Source organism: Prunus persica, chromosome G6 (assembly GCF_000346465.2).
Source record: "Prunus persica cultivar Lovell chromosome G6, Prunus_persica_NCBIv2, whole genome shotgun sequence".
Lineage (NCBI taxonomy): Eukaryota > Viridiplantae > Streptophyta > Magnoliopsida > Rosales > Rosaceae > Prunus > Prunus persica.
This window is the reverse complement of record NC_034014.1, coordinates 23,419,864-23,431,957: the sequence shown is the minus strand read 5'-3', so window position 1 is coordinate 23,431,957 and position 12,094 is coordinate 23,419,864. Positions and strand designations below refer to the sequence as shown.

General features: G+C 36.8%; 1 protein-coding gene across 2 annotated transcripts; it reads right to left on the bottom strand.

Moving 5' to 3' along the window:
• Positions 124–3,771, bottom strand: LOC18773024 (floral homeotic protein APETALA 2). Of its 2 annotated transcripts, none has more exons than XM_007207942.2 (10): positions 2,724–3,771; positions 2,561–2,586; positions 2,417–2,447; positions 2,223–2,310; positions 1,870–2,015; positions 1,698–1,742; positions 1,452–1,546; positions 1,197–1,378; positions 859–1,083; positions 124–765 (listed from the first exon to the last, which is right to left on the bottom strand). In XM_007207942.2, exons 1-10 carry the CDS (start codon positions 3,314–3,316, stop codon positions 547–549), a joined length of 1,650 nt encoding a protein of 549 aa, XP_007208004.1. In that variant the 5' UTR covers positions 3,317–3,771; the 3' UTR covers positions 124–546. The 2 variants fall into 2 exon arrangements, with proteins under 2 accessions (XP_007208004.1, XP_020422029.1); XM_020566440.1 differs by having other exon boundaries at positions 1,197–1,354.

Genomic DNA, 12,094 nt, shown 5'->3' with positions numbered 1-12,094 from the left:
CTCTGAGTCTCCACCCCATCTTTGAAGCTTAGATTTTCTTCCTCTTTGTTTTCTCACCTCAACCTCAACCCCACTTTTAAGGCCAAAAAAGTTGAATTATAAAAATAGAAAGATGACAACCTTTGGATCCAAAATATCATAACTTAATCTAGCAGCTAGGGCGCAATAAGTCAGTAACACATGGTCTTGAATTACATATAAAATAATAAAACAACTATTAAAATTAAATCAGATATATATTGTTGTCAGAACTCAGAATATCTAGTTGAAGATGGATTTTTTCCACTTGTTAGTTTGACCAATGACCATACATTTCCTACAAAACAGGAGACTTTCCTTCCTTTCTCTTTCGTTTTGTGTTCTCTTCCTCTTCTTGACTAGTTTCTCTTTTTGGCACTCTGAAAAAATTGGAGTTGGGGATCAAATCAAAAGGCTTACAAACACAAACATATCAAGAGGGCTTGGTGAATAATTAGATGAAATGGGACATGGTGGAAATTAGGCAGAGGGAGGGTCATGGCTCAATGGTCAAGAGAAGAGCTATAGCTAGCGTCTTGTGAGAGAGTGGAAACCACTTTTCTGCAGCCAGCAATTTTGCGCGGACGGTCTGATTTGAGGTGGGAATCCTGATGATGCTGCAGCAGTTGCAAATATATCGGAAGTCGGCGTGCCGGATTGCCATTGTTGTTGGTGTGGGTGGTCACTCATCGAGAGTGAAAGATCACTGCCGATGCGGCCTCCTTCGCTGCTGCTTGGAAACTGAACCTGTGACAAAAGGAAAAATAATCACAATAATTTTAAGCAAATTCATCATCAACGCAGCAAATCATGAGTTGAAAATTATTTAATTGTGCTTACATGGTGGTAATTGTTTGGTGAGTTGAAATGTGGTGGGAAAGTGTGAGGCATTTGGGTGTCTCCAACGGTAGGCCTCCTACTAAACTGCCCATATTTATGCATTTCATTGGGGGCTGGAGAATGAAGGTTGGTTCTGAGTAGAAGCTGCATGGCTTCTGTCTCTAAGTATCCATCTCTTCTGTGTGCATCAGTCTCCTCTCTAGATCGATCCCTTTGTAGGTTAAGCTATTAAATGTAAGAAACAAAAATAATTAGACGGATATATGATATAAATATGTATGAATCACACGTTCAGACAAGAATTAATGTAATTAAATAAAAATAATTTGTTACGAAACCTTTTGTCGAAACCCTTGATTCCGCCAATCGGCTTCGAGTTGCATTGAGGCAGAATGTTGAACTTCCATTGCAGCATTTTGGCCATGATCACTACTCCCAAAAGCTTGATTGTTTTTCTTCGAGTTTGAACTGCCCAAACTCAAATCGAGATTGTGTTCTGCAGCATTAACGCCGGATGATTCTACGCAAACACGTATATCCAAATGATCAGATTAATTACAATGCATTAATAATGTTATTACAATTTGAATTACCAGAGGAGGGGTTGAGCTCGTTCTCGTAGATGCTGGGATCAAAATTAGTGACAGCTTCCTTGCCATTGCACTTGATTGCTGCTTTGTCATAGGCCCTACAAGAATTGAAGTAGCATAAAATTAACCCCCAAAAAAAACTCAAATTTTTAAGAACATTCTAACCGTAAATGAACTCAACATTACGAGATATACATATTTATATATAGAGAGCAGATCCGTAGTACGATATCATGTATATATATGTACCTTGCAGCATCAATCTCGGTATCAAACAAGCCCAAATACACGTACCTATGAAAATCATTGAGCAATTCATGAAGCAAGGAAGTAGTAGAAGAAAAATGGTGAAATGAGAATTGAAGGGTAAAGCTAGAGAGAGAGAGAGAGAGAGAGAGAGAGAGAGAGAGAGGTTGATTACTTTTTGCCTAAAAATTGGCCCATCCTGGCCTCCCATCTCCCACACTTGTGCAAGGTGACCCCTCTATATTTGGAGCTACCTCTGGGGAACCCGGTGCTTTGTCGGCGAAGTACATGCACAAATTCTTCCTTTGTTAAATTGGTCATCTGTGTTTCATTTCATGCAAACATCCCAAGAAAATTATAACAAACCAAAACTCAAAAATAAAATTTATAAAAAAAAGAAAAAAAGAAATTTATTTATTTATTTTCTGCAACTGTTGAAGATAAGGTATTAAAATAAATAAATAAAACTGTTGAAGATAAGTTCAAAGCCCTTTCTCTTTATTTCGGGGACCGTACACTCTCTCTCACCTGTTTCAAGTCTTCTTCATAATCCTCTATGCTAAAATTTATGTCAGCCTCCACTCCCCGGAACTTGATGGCCGCTCGATCGTAAGCACTGCATAACACAAAATAAATTCTCATATTTTTTCCAGCCCCCACATTTTCCCCCACAAAATTAAACCTTGGTTTTTTCGAGATGACGAATTAGGAAAAGAGCTCACCGTGCAGCTGCATGTGCTGTGTCAAATCCACCTATTAATCGTATTATGGAGAAAGAAAAAAAAGTCCCATCAGTAAAAATACCATAAAATAAAATTAAAATTGCAAGCCAAAACACAAAGGCATCATTTTTGTCAGAGTCTTACCAAGATAAACTTGCTTCCCACAATCCCTGTGCCAAAGTACAAAATAAATTAAATATAGAAATATAGAAATATATATATATAAATTGTTTGAAACATAGGAATAGTAACTGAAAAAAATTAGTTACTAATTATGTGAAGTGAAATTAACTAACTAATAACTGACCAAATATGAGACTCCCATCGGCCAGTCCTCCGGTAAAACGTCACGCCGCGGTACTGAGAGCTCCTGGAGCGAGGCCCACGCCGGCTCTTCTTCATGGGCTGGTGGGCTGCCTCCACCGCGGCCGGCGGCTTCCCGGGGCTGCCCGAATCCGACTGCCCGAAATTGACCCCGACCCAGTGGGCCCTGGGAAACGACGACGACGACGAAGAAGGAGGAGCTGCAGGCGGGACGGCACCCCGTGTGGGCCCCATTATTTCAGTGGTGGAGTCTAGCTCCACCGGAAAGAACTGTCGGGTCACGGTCACGGTCACGGGCGGATCACCATCCATGGACTCCTCGTGGGCCATGGAGAACCCGAATATCTTGCCCCCTCCTCCTCCCCGCGTCTTGGCGAGCTTGGCGGGGCCGTCGTCGTCTTCTTCCTCGTCTGATCCGTCGTCCTCGACGACCACGGCCGAGGAGCTTGAATTGGACACGGATCCGACCCGTTTGCCCTTTTCCTCGTCTCCGTCGGCCGAGGTCTTCTGGGATGAGCATCTCTCCGATTCATCGCCACGTGGACGCTGATCAGGCGAGTCATTGAGATCCCACATTTTTTTTCTCTCTGTCTCTTTGTTGGGTTTGTCTACCAGCTGTTTGCTCGGTGTTCAGTTTTATTTTTTTACATCAAACCCAGAATTCAGCGTGGCAAAAAAAAAAAAAAGGCCTCAACAAGAAACACGAAAAGGAAAAGTTAAAGAGAGAAAAGAGAGAGGTGGGTAATGTTGCAGGTTTTGTGTCTTTGCAAAAAGGCAAGAGGAGGAGGAGGGTTAAGAGAGAGACAGAGAGAAAGAGAGAGCTATGGAGCTATGAAGCTATGGAGCTATGGACTCCAAGATCTTGTGCTTGTATATGGCGCCTAAAACTGCCCAATACAGCATAGACGAGGCCAGTTTCAGTAAAGCCTTAGCCTCAAGCTTTCTCACCCCACCCTTAATACCCCCCTCTCTCTCTCCCTCTCTAACCACTTGCTTCCTTTTCCTTTCAATGACTCATAATTCTCTCTCTCTCTCTCTCTCTCTCTCTCTCTCTTTACTTTTTATTTTGTGCAATCACTCAATTTTATAAAATATTGTAGTATGCATTTTTGGCATCTATATTAAATAAAGATTAAACTTGAAGTTTTTGGGCTTTAAACTTGTTGTGTACAGTTCAACTTTACTGTTGTCTCTCTTTCTCTTTCTCTGTTTCTTTTTTTCTTCTTTTTTTTTCCTCTTTTTTTGAGGTTATTGGTGGGTTCAAAGGAGCATGGATCAGATGGGGTAATGGGGAGAGAAAAGAAAGAACCATCTCTTTCTTACACAACTTTCCCACGTTAACCAAATCGAAAAGCATTCTTCTCTCTCTCTCTCTCTCTCTCTCTCTCTCTCTCTATTCTATTTACCCACTAATGGAAATAGACAGCCCAAACACTAAAATAGATGGCTAATTACTCTATTGCCTTTATTAGCAACTTAATTATTTCAACGTTCACATCACAAGTCAACAAAATCAATAAAATATTGATACAAAAATATTTGATTTCACTTTTTTTCACATATTCAGGTATCTTGTGTGTTTCACCTGGTTTTTACCATAAGGAAGAAGGGCAGTAAATAGTGGGTGGACAACCGGGGCATTTTGGGAAAGAAAAAAAGGGTGTAATTATCAAATCAAGGACCTCTCTCTCGAAGGAGAGAGGTGGTGAGTGGTGACTGGGTTGTTATTACTGGGTTTGGTTTGGTATCAGAAAAAGGAAATGGGAATAATGGTAGGAAAAGGAAGGTCTTTCCAAAAAAGTCCAATCCAAGAGTACGGGAAGAGGGCCACCTTTGCCTCTTTCGTTCTTCTAGCGACCAATGCCCCTTCCTATTTGCTGTACCTCGTATTGTTGTGGCCCTTCTCTCCCCCCCTCCTCTCCTCACTCTCTTCCTTTCCCGCGTCTCCTACACTTCTACTTCTCTTCTTCCTTTCTTTTCTCTTTCAACTTCATCTTTTCCCCTTGTTAATGCTTAAACAATTTTTTACAAATGACAAGATTACTTCTTCTTCATTCATACTATATTCCTTTTCATACCATGTGTGGTCCTTCCTTCACTTGAATAGTTTAGTCCGACTATGTTAACAGGGTGTTACAAGTATTCAAGAATTGTAACATGTGTAGGGTTAGTAGTCCCGTAATTTAGAACTTCTGGTTTCATTGAATAATACGTGTATTACAATTTAAGAGAATTTGTAAGTTTACATATGCCCTGTGAAAATACAGCCACAAGTCAAATACTAGATTTTATGGGAATTGACTGTTTTATAAACATCAAGTGTTGACATTATCATCATCATACTTTAATGATTTGTTATCGAGATTGTAATATGGTCAATCTAGTTCAACACTATGATCCAACACAAAATAATTAAACTGCCAAACTTGCAATAAAAGAACTAAAACCATACTTTAGGCCGAATTACAAATTTAGTAACTCTAGTTTGTTAGGGTTTCTATTTTTGTTCTTATAGCTTAAGAATGCATAAGCATAATCTTGTATTCACATTAAGTTGCAACTGGAATTGATAGAATGGTAGCATGGTCATCCCTAAATACCCAAGTTTTCTTAATATCTTTTATGAATCCATGTGTTAGGGTGGGTTGGTGCATGACTAGCAGGTTTTATATAGGCACACTAAATCATGAAAACACCCTTTGTAAATGAAAATGAAAGCTAAAAAAATTCATGAAACTCAGGGGTCCTCTTGAAATGAGAGCAAAAGGAAAATAAAAAATAAAAATCCTAGCCTATGGAATTATAGTTGCCACCTCCTTTCCCCGTCCCTCCCCTCTCTCTTTGCTTTGTTGGTTTGGTTTAGTGTTTTTTATTAGCATATTGGAGTTTTCATATCTACTTTGGATATGTGTGGTTCTCCTCTCCTTGGATTTTGCCTCAAAGGATGGGCGTTTTGGCAAATCTAATGTCCTGGATACTTTATGGGTTTGGTGGTCGTTGACGAGTTGCTGTTGTGTGTGCCCCGTGTTGGTTTGCGGCTATTATGGAATGCAAGGATTGTAGTATTTTTCGGTTTTGAACCAGCACATGTTGAGAGAAGTCTTATATGTGCAAAGAATTATGATGCTGAATTTCAACAATCTCATTTGCTTCATCGTAAGAGGCCTTCTTTATCAGTTCGTGAATGACGTTTTCGATGGTACCCGCTATAAGATGGTTTAAGATTGTAATGTTTTGAGACATATGTTTTACATGTAAATTTCAACCAAGAAATATTATTTATTATTGATCAAACTTAATCTTAATACTTGTTTCATATTCAGTCGGGTTTAATCAAAGTTGCTTAAGTCATTTTCTTAGGATATGTTTTCATGGTTTGGTAAATGACATAAAAAGAAAAATAATTGCGATACGTTTATAGAAAAAATAGGAATAGGAGCGTGATAAGCAGTCTATAGACGCGCGTGTGGGTCTAAGTTCTAACTTGAATGCTGGAAGCCAACTCAAAGCCTGGATAGATTGGCAGATAGATTCGTAGATTAAGAGATAACATCATGCTTGACATCATCAACACTAAACTCTCTATTTGCTTTATGTTAAACAAAGATATTTTCAGTGAATAAAATAATATTTGGTATTAAAATATTCAGGAAAAATACATTTGTTTTTAGAGGAGAGAGAATAGGAACAAGCAAGACAAGCCAAAACAAATTTAAAGAGAAAAAAATTTAAAAGGAGTGGAATAGGAAAAGATTTTACAATTCTTTAGTTTTGTGTTTTTAGTCAATATTCTAGATGTCGACTATTCTGTACAAAAAAGGTTATGAATTTTTACATATATAATTGCAAATTTTGGCTGTCTTCTTCTAATATAAAGAAAATGAGTGCCGACAGTCTACGCACCACATTTTATAAATTTACTCTCAAAAAAAAAATTATAATCATATTAATTGTCTAGACAATAAGATATTCCGTCAACTAGAGTTGTAAAAAACTAGAATACATTTGTCGCATGAAAAGTGCTTATGAGTAGAAGTATAAATACAATCAGGAATACATCAACAACATCTAACTAGACAATAAAGTATTCCTCCATCCAGAATTACAAAAGACTAGTATACCTTAATCGAATAGAAAGTATTTCATATAGAAACAGTCTCAAACGGGTTCTATGTACAGTTTAATTCAGTCAAACCCAATATAGTAACAGTTAGAAAAACTTACATTTAATTCTGGTAATTAAGTTTTTGTAGTTTTGTTTACCCAAAAAAATATCTACATTTTTTTTATAATTATGAGAAGGGGGTGTTGTGTCAGAGAGGGAAACAAATATTGTCTGAGAGGGTGGGGGCCCAAGAGAGAGGAGAGGTGAAAAAGGATGGTGACGTCACAAAGCACCAGACAAAATTCCCAACAAGCCCCAACCCAACCCAATAGCAATTTATACGAAATCTGGCTCTACACGTCTAATCTCTCCTCATGAAAGAAGGATTTATTTTCTTAAGACAATGAGTGGGAGAGCAAATGGTTGGCATTGCCAAATAAAAACCTTCTAATAATGGAAGTGGGACGTGGCTATGCTTCAAAAGAGGTTGTTTTCCCCAAGTGGAAACAGTACTACTACCTTCCAAAGTGGGCCTCCACCATTCAATTATGTCTAGCCCAGGCCCACCTATCACTCTCCTCTTCATAATATATCGAAACCTCTAGGCCCACACCCTTTATGATCCTTAACCTCTTTCCTTTGTTTCAAACCTACCCTCCTCAATTTTATCCTTGTCATCGTAATACCGCCACACAGTCTTAGCATGTGTAAAATTCGTTAAATGATGGTACTAAAGGTGGTGTTTACTGATTGAGATTCAACTCGATTACGAGATAGATTTGGATCATATCGCGTTGGATTATATTGGATTGGAGATGATAACACTAATACCGTGATATATTTGATACTACACATGATATAATAAGAGTGCTGTTAAACGGACCTTAAAATTAACTGGGTACATCCTGTAATCTAAGTTAACTCTAATATTTTAATCAAAATGTAAAATTAACTAAGTACACCCTATTTAACTACCAAAAATAGCTATGATACAACACTTTAATACCAATCATAAACCAAGTTTCTCTTTTTACATGAATTTGTGCCCTCTTTTCAGATTTTGGGTTTCATCCAAATCTTTAATTTCGTAATACCAATCCTAAACTAAACTAATACTCTCTGCGTTATTCGTGAGCACCAAGCAATACAAAGACTTTTTTACGTATGATAAGGGATGAATATAGTGAGTAAGGTGTACTTATTAAAATTTTATTTGTTTCACAATTCAATATATATTTTTTGGTCATTTTATATCAGGGTAAATTAGTAATTCAATAAATGGTTTGGTAGTATGGTGTACTCAATTAATTTTAAGATTCGTTTAACAGCACTCTATAATAATGAGACTGAGTTAACAGCGTTAAAAACTATAATACCGTCATAGATAAAAATTTCCATTTTTGTCGGATCCCTTTCTTTCTTTTTTTTTCTTTTTTCGGTACTCGCATTGTGCATCATTGGATCGTCCAACATTTTTCCTTTTGATTGCCAAGGTCTAATCACAACTTTAATTTTGCGAAATTGGGTGGTTGGCATATGTTGAAATGAGTCCACATGACAATTTTTCATAATTGTTTGTTGTGCATACCAACAAAAAAAAAAAAAAAGACTGCTAGTAGACAAGCATGGTGTTATCTCATTTTGTCTTTTGTCTTGGTAACCAAAACAAAACAGAATGATACTACCACCCACCACCCACCACAATTCCTACAAAGCAAATTTCCATGCCCAATTGTGGATTTACCAACTGGCTCACAAATTTTACTCTATTCTTCAAAAGCATGCCGAATTTGGGTACCCTTTTCCTCATGTAGAACATGGCCTTCTTTAAATGTCACACTAAGTAACCTACTAAACTTAAACATTGTATTAATTTTGGATTATCAAAGAAGGAAAGGAACTCACAAGCTTGATTTTTAAGCTAATCTTGGGCTTACTTAAATAAACAAACCACAGAGATAGATGTAAGGTGAAGAGAATGCCAATGAGAGCAAGATTACAGGTACAGGTATGCCCATATATGCATAAGGTTGTTAAAGATCATATTTATTAGAGATGCCATTGCCATCAAACTTCAATGTACATTTAGTAAAAAACTAATTAAAGTAATAAATAATTTTAATGAAATTTAAGGTGCCTTAAGTATAACTAAACTTGACATAAGTTTACGTCAACCAACACCATTTCTACATTCCAGCCTTTTTCTTTATGACGAGAACTATAATATTTATAGTATTGTACGTACAAAGTTTGGATTATTTTAACCCCTAAAATTAAAATATATGATATCAACGTACTTATTTGAATTTGATGCTAATAACAACGTCCAAATACATGACATGGTTCATTGCCTCACCAGGAAAGACAAAAGGAGGACAAAAGAATGTCATAGCTCTAACTTATGCAACCGTTATCTTTGATCAAAATATTATTTTGCATAAAAGCTGCACATGAGAAACAACAAAGGTACATCAAATTGCACCATGTCTGTTTATGGACGCATGTGGAGTGGAAAACCAAGAGACAGATTTGCGGTAGGCCTTCGTGTACTTCCCTCAAATAGGAAAAACATATTTAAATCTTTTCTGAAACCTCCAAAGATCTCCAATGAGATAATGGGATCTCTCTTTGTTTTTTTTTTTGGGGGGGGACAAAATCTCCGAAGAGATTCCCATCGATCTGCCAAACAACGTTGAGAGACAGAGATGGAAAGTGAGAGAGTGGGCTTGGGCCCGTTGGTTGATCCAATTCACAAACCACCATAAATTTTTGATAGTATTGACCCGGCCCATTTAAATTCCTTACAAAAATAGGTCTCCTAATAACTCTAGGATAGAGTTTCTTCTATAAATACAACCTATGTATAAAAATATGTACGTAACTTCAACATATAAATATACCTAAACACATACACTCTAAACCTTCCAACTCCACTATGGTTCCGGTAGTACTACTCACGATTTTAATTGATATGGTTCTCATGCTCTTAGTTTTGCTCGAGGCGCCTTTAAAAAAGACGAAGATATCGAGCCTCAATGAGATCAACCGCAGCTGCTATGGGACCGCTATGCTGATAGTCGTGGGGAATATCATCTTTCTCGTGATGATTCAGAAGCGTGGGATGATGGGCCATTTGAGTCTTGAAACCACTCTCATTGTGTTGTCTCTATTGCTTGCCTTTGTGATAGACCGGCTGCATTGTCGTCTTGCTTCTCTTGAGAAGAGCATGGCTTGCAATTTAAAAAGGATCAGAGGATTAGAAGAAAAGAATGCTTGTTTAAATTTGAGGCTGAGACACAACAGAAATGAGTGCATCCAATTTCATCATCAACCTTTACATGACCAAAACGTTGACGGGTATATGAAATCAGTGCATCATCTTACCCGAAGTTTTAAAAAAAATGTTGCTGTAAATATCGAACGAGTATGCCATTTAGATTTAGGTCGCAAGAAGTATTATTAACACCATTAACTGTAACGATTTGGAGATTCTATGTAATTTTTTCTTCTTCCTTTTACATAGAAGTTGCTTGGAGAGTTCGAGGATGTATTTCAGTTTATTGCATTTTCTTCTTCTTTTTTTGTTGATGAAATTATTGCCTTTTCTTTTTACATTGTACATTTACCATGCATATTTCATCCGGTTAAAAGTGCATTTTATTCCAAAAAACTATGGGTGAATTGATTTGATAACTAGTTGAAGGATATTATGTCATCTATATATAATCTCAATAATACCATTAATTAATCAAAATGTTAAGAAATAAAACAATTTATGAAAATATAATTTCTCAATAAATAAAAAGCCAATTGGGATTAGGCGTGGACGCAATTTTGGGTCAACTCAATCATTAGATGATTGGGTTGGGTTGAATTGGTCTAATAATAAGCTAGTATTAGGTCTAAGAAATCATAAACCGCTCACGAGTTGGAACCAAAACTTAAAAGTAACTTAATTTTGAGTTAACTCGACCGATCCGCCCAACCCGATCACAAAAGGGTTGGGTTAGCTTAATAATAAGCGGATTTTGAGTCCAATAAATCATAAACAACTATATATGAATTGGGACCAAAACCGACTTAATTCAACTCATGTCCACCCCTAATTGGCATCCGTGATGCACGTGCTAGAAGGCTTAAGATTTAATGTGAGAATGAAAATTCGGATTTGATGGGGTAATTAGGACAATCATCTCTTGCATAATTATCTATCTTGGAAATATTTAATATGATCTTACAATACGTCTAACGCATGCACTACTAGTTTACTACTTCAATAGAGATTAACTTGTCACGTGACACAATGAGTAACATGTTTTGTCCAATTACAACATACCATATGCTATAAGTTTCTATTTGGGCTCAATCTCTCAGTTGTCTAACAAAAAGGAGTATTCTTGGGGGGACTTTTTTGCAGCCCAAATACAAAGTTCAAAAAAGTGTGGCCTCAATTTACCAAAACCTTGAAACCATTACATTAGCATGCTGAAAATATTTTGTGATTAGAAATAAACTTTGATATGTGAAACTCAACTAATTAAATTGCAGAATGCCAACGGGGTATAGTCCAGTAAAAAAGTGTATTTTCTTACGGATTAGTAGTTTCATATTCGAATCTTCATGGTGTGCCAAAAAAATAATAATCACTTGTATAAAAAAAAAACCCTTTCTCAATATCACTTGTAATATACATGTATATCAAATGGCAGGGATTTTGTACAGACAGGGGCAACAAACAACCTCCCATCTCAACAATAGAGAAAAGCCAGAGATTTTAGCTTGGGGTTGCTTGTTTTATATGATCATTCTTGTTATGAAAAAGTGAAAGGGGAAATATTAAGTGGGGCCGTGAACACTGAAGAAGAGTGTTTGTCGTGAAGCTAAAAGAGGCTTTTTTCACATGGGCATTATTGGCATTCTTAGTTTTAAGTCTAGATGCTTTTTTATTTATTTTGTTATTTTTAGTTAAAATTTGTAAGCGTATGATTCAAGATTTGCACCTTTGGCCCTCCCTACTTGATTCATACGAGCAAATGAGTTGTATAACCAAACAAAAGAGTAATATGATGAACTGCGGGGGTCCATTGTTCTTCCTAGGCTTTATCCATTGTTCTTCCTATGACGCAATTGTTGGGCTTGTTAAAGTAGTTCAGGTCTCTTTGTTGAGTGATTAGATTAGTTTAGAGTAATTTTAAAAAGATGGGATTTTAAAAAGCGATTATATGCTAGTCATGTTTGTGCTTGACTTT